The following is a 22,191-nucleotide window of genomic DNA, read 5'->3' as shown; positions in this document are numbered from 1 at the left end:
TCTCATTGCTGAACATGTCTGTCAGTAATCCCAATGTTACTTCATTGTGCAGCTAGCTATTCTCTTGCAGGTCTTTCTATTGTCCACACCGAAACATCACTTGCCTGTAACACAGGTGGCTGCAGTGTACACTAGCAATTAAAAATCTGTACATTTCCTTAAATTTACTCAATATCCTAGCATCCACTGTATACTGGGATAGTGAATTTCACACATTCGTGATGCATAGACGGAAATAATTTATCCTCATCGTTTTTAAATCTCCTACCCCTTATCCTAGAACTATGGGCTCTTGTTCTGGATATTACTTATGCTTGATTTGATTCAGAGTTTCCATACCATCCATATTATCTAATCAATTTAAATAAGAGTAGATTGTCCAACTTATTCCAAGTCTTATACATAATTCACTCTCCATCCCTCTACAGCACAATTTCATACAAACACACAAAAATGAGGCACAAGATAAGGTGGAAGCAGGGAGGTTGTTTCCTCTGGCAGGTGAAACTAGGACTAGAGGGCATTGCCTCAAAATAAAGGGAAGCAGATGTAGGACTGAGATCAGGAGGAACTTCTTCACCCAACGAGTTATGAATCTGTGGAATTCCCTCCCCAGTGAAACGGCTGAAGATACCTCACTGAATATTTTTAAGGCAAGGCTAGATAAATTTTGGAACACTAAAGGAGTTAAGGGTTATGGTGGGCAGGCGGGTAAGTGGAGCTGAGTCTCAAAAAGATCAACCATGATCTTATTTCATGGCAGGACAGGCTCGAGGGGCCAGATGGCCTACTCCTGCTCCTAGTTCTTATGCTCTTATTAAGTAGGCTTTTTGTGCTCCTTTGCCTGCTCCAGCATATATTAAAATCATGCCTGACCTGTTTGTGTTTCCTATGATAGCCTTTGATTCCTGTTCCTTACAAAAATCTATCTGCTTCTGCCTTAAAATATTCACTGACCTTTCCTCCGTAACCTTCTGAGACAGAAGACTTCCAGAGTCATAGAACTCACACAGGAAAGAAAACTGCTCCTCATTTTGTTCCTAAAAAAGCAATTGCTAATTTTAAAACTGTGTCCACCAGTTCTGGACTGAATCACAAGAGGAAATATCACTTCTCCAACCACCTTGTCAATACCTTTCAGGATCTTTATACATTTCAATCAAAGAACTCTTTGCTAAATCAAATCTCATGGATGTATTAATCAGTCAACTTCCTTTGTCTGGAATAGTCCTCAGTCCTTGTGGCAATGTTATATTTCTCTGTTGAATATCTTGCGTTCATATTCTCTCAAGTAGGCCAATTTGAATTGTAATATCCAAAAACACAAAGTACAGACTGGTTGGTAACCCTAAGGCAGGATAAAGGTTTTTTTGGCTCACTATCCCAGGGTAACAAACCAGCCATGCTCCCCCTTCCTACTTGTGCCTGTTAATGACACACAAGATGAGTGCTTAAGCAATTGTTCTTTCTGGCAAGAAATTATGCCCAAAGTCCAACCACTGAAGACCGCTCTTAATAATTTATAAGGTTGTTTTGTATTGTTTTGGAGGAACATTCAGTTATACAAACTGAGTCATTTTATTCTCTATCATGATGCATGTGCGAGGAGCATAACATTGTAGATGTAGAAAATGGAAGAATTATGAGATGTACGGAACTGATTATGCAGGGGAGCAGAGATTGCTCCAGCTGATGTTCTCTGAAATAATGTGTTGTTGAAGAGCTTGCCATCATCTATGTCACCAATGCCACCTTTCTCAACATGCTGAAGGTTCTCCTCAAAGTGTTGCTCCCCGCCCCGGTAACATGGTTATAGTGCACAAAAACCCACTAACCTGTGCGGGAGTCTTTATGGGATGTATCTTTGTGGCACCACCAGCCCGGTGCAATTCAGCAGAACCTTTGCTTAAGGACCAAATGGTCTGATTGAAGAGATCTGTGGTTGACGAATGGACCTGATGCCAGCATGATTTGGCCAGTGAATGTGGGAACCCGAGAGCAGTATAATGAATGAGTCCCTGATCCCTAACTGACAGATTCTGACTCGCTGCACAGGGTCAAAGAATTGGAGTTTGGACTTTTTTTGGGAAAAAGAAAATGATAGCAGTAATTAGCACTGGGCTGCAATGATCACACAACCATTGCACGTGGCTAAAGTGGAAAATTTACAATTCATGCAGGAATTGAGGTTGTGACAAGAAGACTATTTAGTGTCATGAATTCAGTCAATGATGCAGTGGATTTTCAGAAGATCTATGGTCTGGTAAACCCTAGAGCCCTATTCTATTACTTTCTATCATCTAGAGGAAGCAGACATGACCTGCTAAATGCAAGCTTTTAATGATGTTGCTGGTGTTTTCTGTGCATTCTGCAAGGAACCAAAAGCTAAAAAAACTATAACCTTCATTGCAAGGGGAAATGGTATGTTGGCTTTTGGATGCATGTGCTGTAGGAGATGACCAGTTCTGTAATAAGCACCCTGAGAGTTGTAACCTTGTTATGCATTGTTCTCAGAGAAATGCAGGTATATTACCTGGGTTTAAAAATACTAGAAGGATAAGGATACCCATGAGATCTTTTTTCAGTTTGTTTTCTTTGCAGCAGCAGATGTTAATGCTCCTTGCTCCTCACCCACCTCCTCCTCCTCTCCCACTTCCTCTCACTAGAGCATAATTTTGAAAAGGAACCTCATGAAGAAAAGTTCACATTGTCAGTTAATAACTGAGAATGTTGTGCAAATCTAAGTAGCTAAAAGTTGATTGAAAAAAGTCTTTAGAACTTTTGCAACTTTTGACTATTGTGCAAGTTGCCATACCATCAATAAAAGTGGTGATGGAAATGTTCTGAGACAAAGTTGTAAAACTGCAGATGTTGGAGAACTGGAATAAGAACAGAAAGTGATGGAGAAACTCAACATATCTGGCAGCATCTGTGGAGAAAGAAACATAGTTAATATTTCAACTCCAGCAGGACACTTCTTCGGAGATTGGTTCTGAAAAAGAACCAAAATTGTCTTCCAACTAGCATTCTGCCTTGCAGTAATTGTAAGTTTGAACTCATCCAATATTCCCTTGTGGATTACTTTGTAAAGTTTTATAAGTAAAATGGGTTGTATAAGTGCAAATTATTATTGTTGACCATGTTCTAAAACCAAGTAGGAGCCTCAATTATCTATTTTAATTAGATTCCTGCCAGTTTTTGAAAACGATACCATGTAGAACACTGGCAGAAAATCCACAGAGACCTCTTCACAAACTTTATTGAGAAGGTGGGTCGGCAAAAGATGAACATTACACCCCCATGTGTTTGAAGTTTGTTGAATCGCAACCAAAATAAACCTCATCTCAACATTAGCTGGTTGTTGAACAGAATCCGTATACATGTTCATTGTTTTTGGGAGGAATATGACAAAATAGTTGATTTGAGTTGTGAAATCACACTAAAGTGCGCAACAAAGCTGTAGGGTGGATTTATATCCGATTAGGTTTAAAGCTGATTTCAAGCAGAAACCTCTATATCTGGAGTGTGTCTTAAGTTCCAAATTCAGGGCTGATTCTCAAACTTAGCAGATTGGTACACCACAGAGCAAGAAGATTCATTCTGTCATGTTCTAGTGCTGGGAGAAATCCTATTGGTAGATTCAAGTAGCATTTACACTGACTCTACACTATCATGTCAATGAAGTTGTTTTTAAATCCTTAGAGATTGCATTGCAGCAAATCATCCCTCCTTGTTCACAAGAGCAAGACTAGAATGTGTAAACGCACAAATATGTGTCAAAATCTCTTGTAAACAAATTAATAACACCTTATGTAACAGACGAAAAAATTCAATCCGATTAGGCTTTTGATAAGCAAGTTTCTGCATGGGAAACTCGGTGAATTAAGAGTGCATGGGATTCAAGGAAATTTGCCAAATTAGATCCAGAATTGGCCAAGTGGGAGGAAGCAGAGGGTGATGGTCCAGGCGTACATTTGTGATGGAAAGCTTGAGTTGATTGGTGTCCTATGGGATCAGCGTTGGGGCCTTTTTCGTTTGTAGTATATATAAATGATTTATAGACTTAATTGTATGGAAATTGATCAGTAAGTTTGCGACAACTCTCAGAAATTGTTGGGATGGTAAAAGGGAAGGAGGATAGCCTTAGATTACAGGAAGATATAGATTCCAGGTTGGAAAGGCTGATCAGTGGTAATTGGGATTTAATTTGGATGAGTGTGAGATAATGGACTTGTGTAGGACAAACAAGGCAAGGAGTACTAGATAAATAATAGGACCCTGGAAAGCACCAAGGATTAAAGGGACCTTAGTGTACATGTATACTGGTCCCTTAAAGCAGGGAGACAGGTAGATAAAGTGGTTAAGAAGGGCATACGGGATACTTGTCTTTATTAGCTGAGGCATAGAATGTAAGAGCAGGGAGGTAATGGTGGAACTATTTAAAATGCTAGTTAGGCCACAACTAGAGAGTTGTATACAGTTTTGGAATCCACATTATAGGAGGGATGTGATTGCATTAGAGAGGGTGCAGAGGAGATATACCAGGGTGTTGCTTGGACTGGAGAGTTTTAGTTACGGAGAGAGATTGGACAGACCATCGTTGTTTTCCTTGAGGTAGAGGAGACTGATGGATGCATGACTAAAATGTAAAAAAATTATGATGGACGTAGACGTTGTAGATGGGGAGAATCTTTTCCTCTTTGTCGGGGGATCAATGAACAGGAGGTGTGGATTTAAATCAGGATGTTTAGAGGGTTGCGAGGGAAAGGTTTTTCAATCAGGAGGGTACTGGGAATTTGGAACTCACTGCCTGTTCCTATGATAGAGGCAGAAACCCTCATTACATTTAAAAAGTATTTAGATGTGCATTTGCAATGCTAAAACATAGGAGGAAAATGAGATTCGAATAGCTAGATTGTTGTTTTTGACTGGGGCAGACGTGATAGGCCCAAAGGCATTATTTTCCGTACTGTAGAGATCTATGAATCTAAATACCAGATGAAGAGAAAGGTAAATGAATGTTCACCCCTGAATCTGCAACAAACATTCTCCCACCACAACTAAGCAAATACATAACAGCAATTTTTGTTGCGTTTTTTAGAAAATGAAACCTGACCAAAACTAAAATTCAAAAATACTATCAGATATGAAACTTCATTTGTTTTCATCAGTGTATTGAGCTTTTAAAGCCACTTCCCTCAGAAGTACCCCGCCCCCACTTCAATATAATAGAACGAGCACTTGATCTGGTCAAAAAGAGGAAGGGCTGAGAGATGAGTAAACAGAATGAAGCATCAGCAATGCAGGTGTCTTACATTGATCTCCCAGGGGACAAGATTATGTGCAGAATCAGGCATGTTTAACCGTAATCTTGACCACTGGAATGTGCAAAGAAACCAAACTCAAATTGCTCACTGTTACATTAGATCAGTTTAATCAGTCAGAGTTGTATAGACAAAATAATAAAAACTATGTTACTGGTCATTCTAAATAAACTACATTTACTTCTCACTGTGATGTTGCATGGATTTGTGTTTCCTCTTCATGCTCCCTCTTGACTTTATTCCTGACCTGGGACTTTCTTTTAGAACCAAAGATAGTGTTGATGGACACCAGAAATATTTTTTGAATACAAACACAATATAAAAAAAACCTGGGATTCTCCAAAAAAAGGTTTTTTCTCTTGCTTTTTGGTTTCATGATTAAAAAGAAACCTCTCAAAAAAATCCTGCCAGTGCATTACTAATCTTGATGCTTTGCAATTCCTATAAACCCAGTTTCCATTTATGACTGGGCCCCCCATGGCCAGGAGTCTTTCTGTCACCTCAGAAAATAGGGTCCTCTGCACATTTTCAGTTTTTACTTCTGGCCATTGTTGTTTTTAAGCATCAAACCTAAGTCAACGTGGACTCCATTTCGCTTTCCTTATCATGTCTGAATGGAAATCCAGCTGACAGAAAAGTGCTTGTGCAGTTCTATAGATCTGTCAAAGGGAATTGAATGGAAAAAGAAGCCTAAAAAGGAAAATGATGTACAGCTGTAAAGTAAAAGCAGATGAGAGATTATAATTTGATAGCTAATTCTGAAAATTGACACAAGTACTTTGGGCTGAATGGAGTCGTTTTGCGCTTTATGATTCTCAAAATGACATCTTAAAAGGAGTTAATTTAAAGCAGTAAGAGAGCATTCACTGAGCATGAGGAACTTCAGTTGCATTTTTTGGCCATATACCACCCAATAAACAGCGCTACACTAGCAGAAGACACAAAGTGCAATCATCCAATTACTGTCTGGTTGACTAAGTTGTGCTGGTGCATTAAAACGAATCAAGATTTAATATTTACAACAGCCAAGCACTGATCAGAATAAGGCTTTGATTCTATCAGACATTTTGGCAACGTTATTCTCTTAGGTTTGGAAATTTAGATGTTGTACTTTGGCTATTTCACAAGCCCACCAACTTTCAGAAACTACTGTAAAACACATTCTTGCGTACAAGTTCCAACAACATCTCTGATCCAAAGAGCAGGTGGAGCAGCACATCTGCTGAGGGCTTGTCCGCAAAGGAGAGGAAGTACACATGTAGTTCCCAGTTGGTATTCTGCTGTAGCATGAAGGTCATGGCATTTCCTTGAACATTCTAATGACATGACCTTCCCTGACAGTGCATGGCAATGTGTCTCACTATCACATGAAACACTAATACCCAAGTCTTTATTTAGATTTATATTCTGACATACATGGATGCATTACTCTAATTGGAGATGGTCACATAATTATTTTATTGTGGGTGAAATCAGATTTATAAATCTCCGTGTCCAGCGGAGATTCACACGGATGATCCCTGGAATGGTAGGTTTAACATATGATGAACGGCTAAGGATCCTGGGATTGTATTCATTAGAGTTTAGAAGATTGAGGGGAGATCTAATAGAAACTTACAAGATAATGTATGGTATAGAAGGGGTGGACGCTGGGAAGTTGTTTCCGCTAGGTGGGGAGACTAGGACCCGTGGGTACAACCTTAAAATTAGAGGGGATAAATTTAAAATGGAAATGAGATGATATTTCTTCAGCCTGAAAGTGGTGGGCTTGTGGAATCCATTGCCGCGGAGTGCAGTGGAGGCCGGGATGTTTAATGCCTTCAAGGCAGAGATCGACAAATTCTTGATCTCAGAAGGAATCAAGGGCTACGGGAAGAGTGCAGGGAAGTGGTGTTGAAATGCCAATCAGCAATGATTTAAATGGCGGAGTGGATTTGATGGGCCGAATGGCCTTACTTTCACTTCTATGTCCTATTGTCTTATAATGTAACAATCATAGAAAAATTAACATCAAATTCATATGAGTGTTGATGCTGTTGCAATGCAATTTGATGCCTCCCACTGGCAGAATAAGAAAATGAAGAAGCCATAAAAATGACCCAATCAACTTAACTGTCATTAAAAAAAAGTGTGTAAATAATTTCAGTTTTGTGATCCAGTCTTTAGAAGTTAATAGTTATAAACTATTGGAGCAGTTCTCTCATGGTTTATAATGTCACCTGAATTGAGATTACTACCTTGTGACTTGATGCCATCCATCATTATTTGAAAAATATTTGGTTTTTTTTTCAGTATTTGCGTTAAATATTCTCTTAAGCCATTGGCCCTTCTCCTTGGTTGATTGGCAAAGGTTTTCCCAATCTGCTGCTCTAACTTTGGCACAAACCCTGTTCATGCAATCAACAGATTGTGTCAGAAAAGCCTGAAGAGCCCTGAGAATGGACGCTTTGCTCTTGTTTTACATACGTGAGACAAGAAAACAAGTGCTTCCTTTAGAGGTCTACTTTGTTGAACACTTATGGACAGCTTTGGGATCAAGGCTGGGGTACCTTAATTTTAAAGGCTAGTCTCCTTCACAAAGAAAGATCTTAAGTTAAATATGTTGCAAATGTAGTAGGGATGAAATTCCAGGCTGCATACTTGAATTCTGATTCTGAACTATAACTTTTCAAACTTAAAATTCAAAGTGAGCAATGAAATTGTTTAATCATGCAAGTATGTTCATCAGCAATACGAGATGATGTTTTGAATTAAGTTACTGCCATTGCATCACATGTTGGAGAAAATCACAGTATATGGGTAATTGGCCAACAGTGAGAATATCCTGGCTGCATAGCAACTAGTCTGGTATGCTTCCCAAGAAAGAGGACGGGGATGTTGAAGAGAAAATCAACCTCTCTCTCCTTCCAGAGTTCCTCCCTCCGAGGAACTAATTCGGGATGTGAGGGAAGGAATAAAAAAGAAAGGTTAGGGGGAATTAAAGCAAATCTGATTTGGGTAAACATTTGACTGACAATGGAGTCGAGGATTATAGGGTGCATGCAGGAAAATGAAATTAAGGCCATGACCTGATCAGTCCTGATGTGGTGGAGTGGTGGAGCAGATCAAGGTGCCAAGTAGCTTCAATTTCTCATTCTTAATAAATATTGTGACCTGTTTTTATAGAAAACTTCTTTTGCCATTGGTAAAATCTAATTGATTACATAAAAAAAAATCCTTATGCACATAGCCCTGTGGTTTTTATCAGATTCTGAAAAGCATTATAAATGTTGAATCATTCCTTTGAAATTGAACAAATATTTTGCAGCAGTCAGGGGCCTGCAGATAAGAACAGTACCTAAACATTGAACTTCAAATTTTCAATTTCCCCTTCACTGTGAGAAAAAAGTCAAATGCATCTAATAATTGTAAACTATTCATATTAAATTGTATTAGAAATTAATGTGCCCCAGGTCCCGCAGTGAAAATCTGACTCAATAGCTACCTGTTTTGCTATCTGAACTTTTTATTTTCCAATGCGCACATTCTATCTTTGGAAAATAATGTTAGGCAGATTGGAAATACAGAAGAATGGAAAGCCACAGAATTACAACTGCCAATACAATTTGATCACCATGTTAAAGACTGGAGTTGACACTAAGCACATCTTGGTAACCAAGGGGAAAAAATATTAACACTACACAATGGAACCCTATGAGCTGGTAAATATAGGCTTTGTTCATTTGCTCAATAATATTTTCTTGAAAAGTGGTAGATGTTTCCCTGGACAATCTTTGTGTAAAATGGTACTTCTAATATCTATGGCTTACAGGTATCTGCAGAAGTCAGTAAAAGGTACGAGATCTCTCCAGATGGTTGATTCTTAATTTATTTGACTTCCAAACTGTTTCAAGTACTAGACAATTTGGTTGTCTATTCAAAAGACTGAGCGAAATCAACACCCATTAAGAAGATTATTCATGGAATAATATGACGAAAGCATTAAAAGCTGTTAATCAATAAACTAAAACTTCAATTGAAGGAATATGTATATAGTGCATAATCGCACTTTTCCTTTCACGCACTTTGGCTTGAAGTGAAAAACAGCCTAGTAGAGAAAATCAGTTTCTGCACGTTTGCATACACATTGGAAATCATTGAGAGACTTGATGAACACCCCAGCGAAATAAGACACCCACTCAGAAAGTAAAGGTTTCCTCAAATTCAAGCCCACTTTTTCTTGATATTTTTAACTAAAAATATCCTCTTCCTCAGCTATCTACTCTGAATTGGATCATGAAATTCTTCACACTGTTTTGCCGACTTTATCACAGATGGCTCCCAACTCAGCATAAATTCTAAACTTCCCAAAATCTGACTAAGCAAATGTGTAATGTGGTGACTTTAACCCTGCCTGTGTCAAGCATTAAACTTCATGGACAGGCACTTTGTAAATGTGTTGCTAATGAATGGGCTTCCTAAAATGGCTGAGGTAGAATACTTTATCCATAGTATGATTAATTATATGCAGAATATGACAAAAAATACTGTTTGCCGTACTAAGAAAAATAACCATCAGGATATGGTGGTCATATTCCATCATTCAAAACAATTAACTATTTGAAGCCTGGAAAATAGCACTGTGTGATATTAATCTCTAGAAACTTACCACACCCATAAAAATTACTTTGTATGCAATTTTACCAGAGCTGTTAGCTCTATTAAAATGGAAAAATTATTGTCTCTGTTATCTCACACAAATGCAACTAGTGTCCGTAAGCTAATATCTCATAACATCATTTCCAGGCTTGCTGATGAAGCTGTAACCTGGTGGGTTAGGAACTTCATAGAATATGAATTTAAACAATGTTTACTATAGCATCACTAACAAAATGCGCATTATGTCACCAGAAACTAAAGGAAAGATAAATTGCTGTTCTGCGTGGCAGTTTGTATCAGTTCTGGAGTCCTAAAAAGGGACATTCCTTCCGGACTTTTTCTGACCTTAAGATCTTTGAACCTTTGAACTTTGATCTTAAGATCTTTAGGCTGCTCAATAAACTGCTAGCTGATTCAATACATGCAGTTATTTCCTCTAATCTTCCTAATTTCTAACAGATATTCTTTTATATTGTATAGATATTATATACCCTGTTTAATTCTGCTTATTCATGCCCCTATAAAAAAGGATCCAGTAGTAATCTCCATCAAATACTTCAATAAAGACTCGCTCCCTGTCCTTTAAAATTCATTTTATACCATTAATCACTTGTCTTGAAGAGATTGTTGAATTTAATATTGGACAAAAAATGTAAAAAGCTTTTATATCAAATTCTAATCTCAAAGAGTGATATTGAAGTTACTGATGTAATTTTAAATAAAAAGATACAACATAATAAGTGTTTGCATAAACAAGACACTTAATTATTTAATCTGTACACACATTGTATAAAATTAAATAGGTACATAGTTTCTTATTTCAGTTGATATAAATCACATCGCCAGTTCTTAACAAGTGGACATGTGTAAAATATGTCATGTATGAAATATATACATTAATAAAACCTGATTGTAAATTGATCTGAAATTTGAAGGAAGTAAAATTGTACTTACATTTTTGCCAGTGCATTTTCTGTGACATGTTGTAATCTCTCTCACGTCTTTCTGATGCAGACAGAGTTGACATTGCTCAGTTCTTACAAAGTGCTTCAGTGGAACATGTGTGTACACAAACTAGTGAAATGCAACATTGCAGAGAAGTAAGACTTAAAGTCTCACTCTACGTCTGATGTCATCACTTACGCTCCCAATCTCTCCTCTTGTGGCCGCGTTTTTAAAAAAATTTTCCTCAGCGCCATGTAACCACAAAAAGAAGCCACTGAGTGGCACTTGTCATTCACAGTGGGTTCTGGAAGATATTATGGGAAAGATGAATCTCTATGCGATGGGTTTAATGACTATGCCATGCTTGAAACTGAAGGTTGTTTCTTAAAAGTCTTTTTTTTTCGCAAATTCGGCAGGCGAATGTAAGCCTACTGGCGGCATGTTAAGTACGTACTAAAAGGAAACACCTGCCAAATCTTTCTGAATTAGTACATCCTGTTCTAAAGATATTTTCCTGCCCTTGACTTGGAAAATGCTGCACAATACAAAAAATGTGGATCTCATTATTGTTTGGGAAATACTCACATTTTGTCATTCTACATATTTGAAACCAAAACGTGTTGAAAAACCCATTGATAAACCATAAATCACATTTCTGCTGTTCAATCTGCAATAGATTCTTGGTACCCTGTTCCAACAAGATGTTCCTTGAGGCACTGATCTCCTCAGTCTAATGGTATATACACATATTCCCAAGCAACATATATAATGAGTTTTATTTTGAACAGGTCAATTGACAGCATGTGGAATGTAAAGCATGTCTTCAATCTTTAGTTATTTTGACTTGGGGAAATAGAGTAAATGGGTGATATTGGCTTGATCATCAACTAATCATTTTCACCAATCTCAGATAGCATATAAACATGAGAGGTGTTTATCAGGTGTTTTATACAATTCCTCAAACTCAATGTTAACCTCAGAGCATGTTGGAAGGACAGAGTTTGAACTGATGCTTTTTAGGGCAAGACATGTGGTTTTCTGTCACATCAGCAAATCAGTAGATATTTCAGATCTTGGACACTAAATGCGGTCAATGTTTTTCTCAGCAAAGTTGATCAACACTGGACTCTGGGAATTTCCTAGGGACTTTTCTTGATCAGCGGTTGTCATCATGTAGGGTCAGGCAGGGATATTGGACACCATATGGAATTAAGAAACAGGTGATAGTTATATGTTTGTTAAGGGGCCATTAGCTGAGTAGAGTTCTTGTGATGCCATCGTGGCGACACCATCTCTGAGCCAGAAGACTTGAGTTCAACTCCCATCTGCACTAAAAGATTATCTGAAGAAGCCTTTTAAAAATATCAATGAGTGAATATGTGGGATCAACAAGTAGTCAGTGTTTGTGGAGTGTGAGTAAAAATAAATTCTGGTTGGAAAATTATTTGCCTGGACTCTGTCTAACCAGAATTTAACTTCAGCTGTCATTATAACTCAGCAGGGAGATGGGGGTGGGGGGCATTTTTGGTTATGCATGTGAATAGGTTTTCTGAAAATCTTCTACTAAACTGACTGTGAGTCAGGAGAACATGCAAGGAAATGCCAAGTGAGGATGTTCCAAATAAACACCAGAGTTGAGAATTATGTTGTAAAGTTGCGATAAATTATTACCAAAGAACAGCATAATTTATATCAAATCATATAAAATGTAAAATGTGTTGCTGATTGGCATAAGATACAACAATGGTTTTAAGAGGCACGTTGACTTATTTGTTCCTTGATTTATTAATTCGAAGACGGAAGTTGAATTTTGTGCAAAGCAGGAGAACACCATTTAGCTCCATTTTCATTAAAATTAGTGAATGGAGGAAAATATATCCATGATTTAATGACAGCTAATTTGAAAGTGTACCACTTACAAATGCTGAATGAGTGATGGATATATGTACTTATCATGAAGTGTCTGGATTCAGCACCACAGAAATCCTGTTACTATTGAGAAGAGTAGAGTCAATGGCATTCAAACTGACCAGTTTGACCAAATAAGTGAGCTTTGCTTTAAACACATAACAGACACCGTAGGGATGGGGAAAGTTGTTAATGAGGTGCTTTTTGTTGATATAGAGAGGAATCTTGCGAGGCCTTGCCCTAATAATCTCTCCCAGAAACTCAATGCTGAAAAGTATAGGATTCAACCTGATTGTTTTGTGTCATGTGTCCTGAAAGTATTCTTTATGAATGCTATGAACATTTCAAATAGAGTTTCTTTAGCGAAACTAATCTGAGGACTTGAGGAACAATTGCTTGTTGTGCAGGTCTGGTCCAATATAAGACTTGATAAAATGTGACAGCCTTATGGATATCGTTCACTTGTGATGTCATGTTGAAAATCCAAGATACAGAATGGTTTGTATTTTTGTTATAAAATACAGTGAATGGGTCAGCTTATTCTGCTTTCAAACAGTTCACCTGTCTGCATGGAATTTTATAAACACACATCATAGTTTGTTACATTCTCCCCATAGCACACATATATCACATTTTGTAGGTTATAAGCTTTTAATTTCTGACTTCTTGGTTTTTCCTGCCACCTATCTTCAAAGTACATGATTTCACTGCCAACCTGCTTATATGTGGTACAGTAACATTGCAGTGATACTAGAAATCTGGGCTAATGAACTGTAGTGGACAGGGAATTAAACTCAACCATTTCAATGCAATTGCAATTAAAAACCCCTCTTGGGTTTCCAAATACCCTCTTGGAGACATCAACATTTCCTTGCCTGGTCTGGGCGTTGTGTAACTCCAGACCTACCATTACATAGGTGACTCTTTACTGCCCGCTCAAACTAGCCAACTCAGTTATATTCAAGAAGTTGGCTTATCAGCAATGTCTCAAGGCCAGTTAGGTATGGGCAATAAGTGCTGACCTTACCACTAGTGTTCATATCTGTTGGATTCAAAACTTATTTGTTTAAATGAAATATTTCATTTGCCTCTCTCTGCAGGCCATAATGTGAGAAGAAGCTAATCTCCTGCTCCTTCACCTTCACCAATGCCATCCTTTCTCTGGATCTAAACTCAAAGTGAGAGGTCCTGGCTAATTCCAATGACTCTTCCTTCCAGTCGACACATCCAAGCCTTCACTTTCTGACTCCATGCCTCAACAATACCGAGAAAATTGGAAACGGGGGCTACATGATGTACTTTGGATGGGCAATTGCAGGCTCCCTGCACCAACTGGGAAAGAAAACTCACAAGTGACAAGATATGAATGAAATACAGGACCCAAATTCAAGTATTGAATGTGGATTATTTGTCTCGTTATTGTGTAAAAACCTATGGAAATAAAACACACATTTGTGTGCAAAAGGCAAAATTCTGGGACTATTTAAGAAACAGGCACAACAATGAAGAGGGAGCATGGGAAAATTGTATTGGATGAATAAGTAAAGATGGGCTAAACAGTGTTACTCATCCAAATGTATCTGGTGCCCTTGTAACTTAAATGGAATGAAAGCTTGCTGATCCATTTGGCTTTACTACTGGTGGGACATGTTACATGCATCAAAGATAATACAGTTATGCTGTTGCTACTTATTAACTATAACTATTGTTTATTAACTAATTTACTAAAGAATGAATCTCTCAACTGTTTTAATGCTCTGCTGTTAATGTTAATGACTTGAATACACACTTACCATTCTATGCTACCTGGTGGTTACTGATCATTTTTTCTGTTCTGGCTCCTAATTTTCAATGACCTTGCTCCTTCCCAGTTTTTGGCCATTGGTTTTCACTTGTTGAGGTCTCCATTTGTGCCTGTGCCTCGAGCTGCCTAGGTCCCAGCTTCTGAAATTCCCTCCCTAAACACCTTCATGTCATCTGCTCTAAGTCTGTTGTGGCATAGTGGTAATGTCATTTGTACTTGTAATCCAGAAGCCCAGGCTAATGCTCTGGGAAAGTATGATCAAATCTCACTACAGCAATTTGTGGAGTTTAAATTCACTTAATAAAATCTAGAATTAAAAGTGATGCTGTTTGTGAGCCCATTGCCAATTGTACCAAATCACATCTGGTGCACTATGCCCTTTAGAAAGGGAAATCTGTCATACCTATCCAGTCTGCACTTATCCTCTATCAATCAATTCAAGGGCAGGCAATAATGTTGGTCTTGCCAGTGGTGCCCACATCCCATGAAATAATAAAGTGAAAAATATTTTCCTAATAAAACCTCCTTTACCATGGCTAGAGACTTATACTAAAGGTACTGTGTAAATGTAAATTACTATTATTTAGGCACATCATTTATAGTCTCTAGTTTCCCTGAACTAATCACTTTGGCCAATTAGAGTCAATCTGCCTAACTTAAAATTTAATCTTTTAAACCTTAAAAGTTTGGCTATTAACTGTCAATCGTAATTAACTGGTGCATTACCTATGGGACACTTCTGTCTATCAGTTTCAATTGTCAACCAAACAGTGCACTCTTCTCATACAGTATAAATGTTGGTTTTCCTCATAACTTGCTATTCTTGCAAATGGTCCTGATAAGTACAAGAAGAAAAGCTTTGGACCATGAGTCTTTTTCAGTGATATTCAAGTTCTACACTACCAGTCTACATTACTGACAGAAATAGATTTTTACAATAATCATTGGTAATAGTCACCATTCTGACAGTAGCTTTATAAATTGAGTGTAAATTCCACCAACTGCTGTGGTGGGATTTGAGTCCATGTCCCAAGGCTTTTGGCTAGGCCCCTAGGTTTGTTGCCTAGTGACATAGTCATTATGCTATTATTTCCACTATCTCATTCGCAATGATTATGGTCTAATGCAATATTCATAGGTTATAGAGGAGAAAAACCTGCCTTTATACAGAACCTTATATTTCAGCAGCATCTCAGAGTACTTTAAAGATAATCACTCAACTTGAAAAATAGATAATTGGGCAAGCAATCTTTTGACAAATAAGACAGGACAAATGTTAAGGAGATACATGATCAGGTAATATGCATTCATCATTGATTGTGGGAAGAATACAAATTAAGGCAAACTGAGAACCACTTACTTTTTGGATAGCAAAATAGATTCTTTAACATGCACCTGACTCTGCAGTGCAAGCAGGTTGGAGATTAGTTTACTGTCTTATCTGAATAATTATGTTGATTGCACTCCTTCAGCACCGTTTTGGAGTGTCAGCCTTTATCAACCGATCAAAGCCTTCGAGAGAGAGTTGGATGAACTGAGGCAAAAATCTCAAGAACTTTAATTGGAAATATGTCTGAGAATTATCAACACTCTTCCCAGCTAAAGAAAGGCAAATTTGAGTGAGCAGGACACAGCAATAGTACAACTTTCTTAACAAAGTTGGATTGTTAGATGTAAAAATGTACAAAATCTATTCAGTAATGTCTAAACCTGCTCTGCCTTTCCATAAATCCGTGGCTGATCTTTTATCTCACCACCATTCACCATTCTTATTCCAATATCTAACATATCTATTGGCTCCCTATCAGTGCCCAAAATTCTATTGATCTCAATTATTAATTTACACAATGACTGTACACCAATCTCTGGGATTGAGAATTCCAATTATTCATAACCATCTGAATGAAGAAATTTCTTCTCTTTTCCAAAATGCCCAATCTCTTGTGTTGAGACTGTCACCCCTCATTCTAAATATTCCATCCAGGTGAAATGTTTTCCCATAGAACCCCTCCAGTGTGAAAACAGGTCATTCAGTCCAGCTTGTCCACACCAACCCTCCGAGGAGCTTCCCACCCAGAACCATCCCCCTTCCCCATTCCTGTAACCCTGTATTTCCCATGGCTAATGCACCTAGCCTACACATCCTGCACACCATGAGTAATTGAGCACAGCCAATCCACCTAAATTGGACATCTTCTCCTGTAAGAATTATACAAGTTTAATGAGGTCACTTGTCGATTATAAACAATGACTTGTAATTATATAGCTCCTTTAGCATATTAATTCACCCCAAGTCACTTCATTAGTCTGCTGTCAAAGCAAAGTTGACGCTTAACCTTGCAAGAACATATTAGAGCAGACAATCAAAAGCTGGATCTAAGAGTAGGTTTTAAGAAGTGCCCCAGAGGAGAAAAGAGAAATGGGAGGTTTGGGGCCTCTCTGGATGAAGGTACAACCACCAATATTAATGCAAATAAAATCAGGAATACGCAAGAGGTCAGAATTGGAGGAATACGGAAATGTGGGCAGACTGAAGGATTAGAAAAGGTTCGGGGATATCTCTCATTCTTCTAAAACTGCTAGATCCATTATGTTGTCTTAAGTAAAAGAGAAAACCCACTATATTACTGTGAAATCTAATGTGTTACTCACATGGGTTATGAGTTGCATCTTATTTTCCCTTCAAGCAAAGTCATTTATTAATCATTCCAATGCATTAGTAATTTCACCATAATTACTGAATAGAAGAAGGCATTATTTTAATGTGAAAATTAATTTTTACTTGTGGGAATTTACAACAAAAATTCTCTTTGTAATTCGGTGATGTAAGTTGAATGTGTCAGTCTGGCACTGCATTGTGTGACATTGATGCCCACTGCTTATGTAATACTCTTAATACATAATAACAAAAGAAATACGAGCAGGTGTGGGCCATTCAGCCTCTCAAACATGCATCATGACTCTACAAGATCATGGCTGATCTACACAAGTCTCAACTCCTCTTTCACGCCGGCTCCTTATAGCTCTGAATTCCTGGAAATTTTATACATCGCTCTACTTCCTTTCTAAATATTTTTAGTGATCTAGTCTCTGCAACTGTTCAAAAGAAGGATCATTCGACTTGAAAGTCAAATTCTGATTTCTCTCAACAAATGTTGCTAGGCCTGCTGAGTTTCTCCAGCATTTTCTGTTTTTTTTAGTCTCCACAATTCTTTGGCTAGGGAATTCTTGACATTCACTACCCTCTGAGAGAAGATATGTTTTTGAATCTTTTAAATGATTTCACCCTTATCCTGTAAGTATGTCCCCAAGTTTGAGATTCCTCCATGAATAAAACATCTTCTAAAAATCTATTCTGTCAAGGTCCCCCCTGAAAATCTTGCATGTTTAATTAAATTTCCTTTCATTCATTTAAATGCTAATAAATAAAGGCTTAACTTCTTTAGCTGTCCTTAATAAATTGATTCCTTCATCCCACATATCATCTTAGTGAATCTATTTTGAACTGCTTCTAACATACGTATACCCGTTCTTAAATACAGAGACTAAAACTAAATTTTAGTCTCTGTATTTAAGAAAGGGTATACGTATGTTATACGTACATATGTATGTTGAAACTAAAAAACTTAGGGGTGGCACAGTGGCTCAGTGGTTAGCACTGCAGCTTCACAGATCTAGGGACCCAGGTTCGAATCCAGCCTCGGGTAACTGTCTGTGTGGAGTTTGCACATTCCCCCCGTGTCTGCGTGGGTTTCCTCCAGGTGCTCCGGTTTCCTCCCACAGTCCAAAGATGTGCAGGTTAGGTGGATCGGCTATGCTAAATTGCCCGTAGTGTTCAGGGGTGTGTGGCTTGTAAGGGGATGGGTTTGGGTGGGATGCTTCAAGGGTCAGTGTGGGTTTGTTGGGCCGAAGGGCCTGTTTCAACACTGTAGGGAATCTAATCTAATGTAATCTATGTATAATGCCCCAGATGTAGCCTCACCAATACACTCTACAGACAGAATTCCCTATTTTAAATTCGAACACTAGAAATAAAGGCCAATGTTCCATTTGCCTTCTTAATTACTTGCTGCCCTTGCATGCTAACTTTGTGTGTTTTATGAGCAGATCCCCTGTACTTCACTTCTTGGAAAGTCTGTCCCTATTTAAATAATTGGTTGTCTTTTGATTCTTCCTACCAAAGTGCATGCCTCGTATACTCCCACAGTAAACTTCATCTACCAAGTTTTTATCCACTCACTCAATTTATCAATAATATCTTGCAAATTCCTTTAGTCCTCATCACAATATGCCCTCCCATCAAATTTTGAATAATCAGCAAATTTGTCTACATTAATTCATCCTCTTGGATTGATTCTTGTGGCACTCCACTAGTTACAGTCTGCCTTTCCAACCTGAAAAAGACCCACCAATCCAGACTCTGTCTTCTGTGTATTAACCAATCCTCAATCTGCAACCCATGCTACTAGATTAACCCCAATATCATGAGCATCTATCCTATGCATTGCTTTTTTTATGTAGTACCTTACCGATGCCTTCTCAGATTCAAATACATCACATCTACCAGTTCCCCTTCATCAACTCTGCTTGTTAATCAAAGAGCTCTAGTAGATTTCCCTTTTGCAAAACCATGTTGACTCTGTTTGATTGTTTAAGCTTTTTTAAAAGTCTAGCGATTTCTTTCTGAATATAAAGATGAGGTAGGCGATATTCTAGTGGTCTTATCACTAGACTATTGACACAGAGACTTAGCTAATGTTTTGGGGACTTATGTTTGAATCCCACTATGGCAGATGATAGAATTTAAAATCAACAATAATCTGGAATTAAGAGTCTAATGATGGCCATGAAATCATTGTTGATTGTCAGGAAAAATCCATCTGGTTCACTAATGTCCTTTGGGGAGGGAAATCTGCCACCCTTACCTAGTCTGGCCTACATGTGATTCCAGACCCACAGCAATGTTGTTGACTCTTAACTGAGCTCTGAATAATTAGAGATGGGCAATGAATGCTGGTCTAGCTAGTGACACCCACATCCCATGCGTGAATAAAAAAAAGGACTCTTAAATTTTCCCAATGATAGATGTTAAGCTAACCAGTAAATCATTTCCTGCTTCCTGTCTTTTATACTTGTTTAAACAGGGGCATCACATTTTTCTCCCAAATCCAGTGACTTCTGGAATATTTTGATCAACTCCCCGCTTTTATCCTGCAGTCGTTCCTTTTAAAATGCTTTGATAGAGGCCATTAGATCTGGTGACTTATCTGTCTTTAGTCCCATGAGTTTTCAAACGCTTGTCCCTTGTGATAGAGACTGTTACAAAATCCTTCCTCCTTTAGCACTGTAGTGTGCAATATCTTTGGATATTCACAGTATCCTCCACCATACTGGTTTAAATTATCTACCCTTCCTCTGTTCCCTGTTATCAATTCGTCAGTTGCATCCTCTCAGGGCTCCATGTTCACTTCAGTTATTCTTCTTTTTATATACTGGAAGAAATTCGTCCTGTTTGTTTTTACCTTGTGTGTCAATATATTTTCAATACAATATTTTTGTTTTTATATTAGCTTTTAGACATTTGCTGCTGGTTCCAAAAATATTCTCTGGCCTACCATTAGTTTTTGAGTTCTGAGGAAGGATCACTGGACCCGAAATGTTAACTTTGTTTTTTCCCTTCACAGATGCTGCCAGACCTGCTGATCTTTTCCAGCAACTTCTATTTTTGCCCCTGATTTACAGCATCTGTTGTCCTTTCATTTGTTTTTAACCATTAGTTTTTGTTGCTTTATGTGCCTTTATTTTTGATTGGACATGCTCCTTGACCACTATTGTTAACCTGAGATGATTCATCTAGTCTTCCATCTTGACCTAAATAAACTTTTGCTGAGCATTATGAAACAGATGCTTAAATACATGCAACTACTCATCTACTGACTTTCACCTTAATCTACTTCCCCAGTGAGCTTTTGACAACTCTTTCTTCCTGCCTCTAATTGCCCATATTTAAATTGAAGTGTTAAGATGGGAGTTGTTCTCCCTCAAATTGAATTCGAAATTCTATTACAATGTGATTGTCACTCTCAGAACATCCTTAATTATTTGACCTCCTCTTCGTCCTACTTCATAAGGAAGGTGATGGCCTAGTAGTATTATCACTAGATTATTAATCTAGAAATTCAGCTAATGTTATGTGGCTCTGGGTTTGACTCCCACCATGGCAGATGATGAATTTGAATTCAATTAAAAACAACTGGAATTAAGAACCTACTGATGACTATGAAATCCATCATTGGATTAAAAAACCCACCTGGCTCACTAAAGTTCTTCATGGAAAGAAATCCACCATCTTCACCTGGAGTTGCTTACTTGTGACTCCTGACCCACAGCAATATGGTTGACTCTCAACTACCCCTGAGATGGCCTAGTAAGCCATTCAGTTCAAGAGCAGCTAGAGATGAGCAATAAATGCTGATCAGCCAGCGACACCAACATCCCATGAGTGAATAAAAAATATTACACTTTGCTAAATCTAAAATAGCCTGTTACCGGGTTGGTCATGTTCTAAGAAACACACTCCACAAATTCATCTTCTACGCTCTCCTTGTTCATCTGATTTTCCATTCAGAATGTCGGTGAAAGTCACCCATGGCAATTATTGTTCCCTTCTTACACAGCTCCATTGTTTCCTAATTTACACTTTGTTTCACTATGAAGCAACTCCTGAGGAGCCTGTATCAACTCCCACCTGAGGCTTCTTTCCCTTGCTACTTTGGGCCATGATAAGGGAAGACGTTTCGCTAAAACCTTCCATTTCCATGTTTCCATGGCCTCACTATGACCATAGCTCCTCTTGCTCAGTAAATAAACTTCAAGGAAAGTTATAGTTAACCCTATAGTTTATTTCTATTATCAATTTATTTTATGCTCTCCGTTTTAACTTTTAATAATTATCCATGGACATTTAACTCTTTACTCCATTCTACAGATCCTTCCCTCCGTGAGATGTTTTTGTCTTGAGGTCTTAATTTCCAACAGCATTCTCAAATCTCTTGAATAATGTATGAGATACAATGACGCCTTCATCATTGTTTGAGAAGATGTGTGCAGGGCTGCAGAGGGAAGATGCCTCTGCAGGCAAGAACGTTTCTGGAATTCCATCGCAGAGTAGAAGTTCATCATTATCATCATCATCATCATTTACTCATTACTGAGTAAATAGACCAGGATCCATAAGAAGGTCCTGGATCGCACAATGAACTACAGGTTAATGTCAACTTGGTTCACTTCTCTGTATTCAGAAGATATCCTTTATATTTGATTTTCCAAAAAAAATACAAACATTATTCTGGGCGAATCCTCGTGTCTGACATCCTAATTAGAAACTTCCTTCTGCATGGTAATCTTCTGCAAACTCATGAGAAATTGTTTGCTCTTTCTGTCAGAAGTGTTTTATAAACATAAGATTTTTACTCATAATTTGCCACAAATGTTCCCTGAGCGAATAGTTCTCAGTGATTTTGAAGGTCTAAATATTTCAGAGAAAGAGCGGCATTTTATTTAATCAATGTA

The 22,191-nt window shown here is 37.9% G+C and overlaps 1 protein-coding gene across 1 annotated transcript in view; it reads right to left on the bottom strand.

Moving 5' to 3' along the window:
* Window positions 1–11,037, bottom strand: part of LOC125467002 (NF-kappa-B inhibitor delta-like) — a 136,891-nt gene extending 125,854 nt beyond the window's left edge. The window contains exon 1 of the mRNA XM_048562291.2: window positions 10,917–11,037. Coding sequence (XP_048418248.1) covers window positions 10,917–10,989 — 73 coding nt within the window. The 5' untranslated portion in view covers window positions 10,990–11,037. The remainder of the gene's footprint in view (window positions 1–10,916) is intronic.
* Window positions 11,038–22,191: the final 11,154 nt, after the last annotated feature.

This window comes from Stegostoma tigrinum, chromosome 32, assembly GCF_030684315.1.
Source record: "Stegostoma tigrinum isolate sSteTig4 chromosome 32, sSteTig4.hap1, whole genome shotgun sequence".
In the NCBI taxonomy this organism is placed as follows: Eukaryota; Metazoa; Chordata; class Chondrichthyes; order Orectolobiformes; family Stegostomatidae; genus Stegostoma; species Stegostoma tigrinum.
The sequence above is the reverse complement of the archived record's forward strand: the minus strand, read 5'-3'. Positions and strand labels throughout refer to the sequence as shown.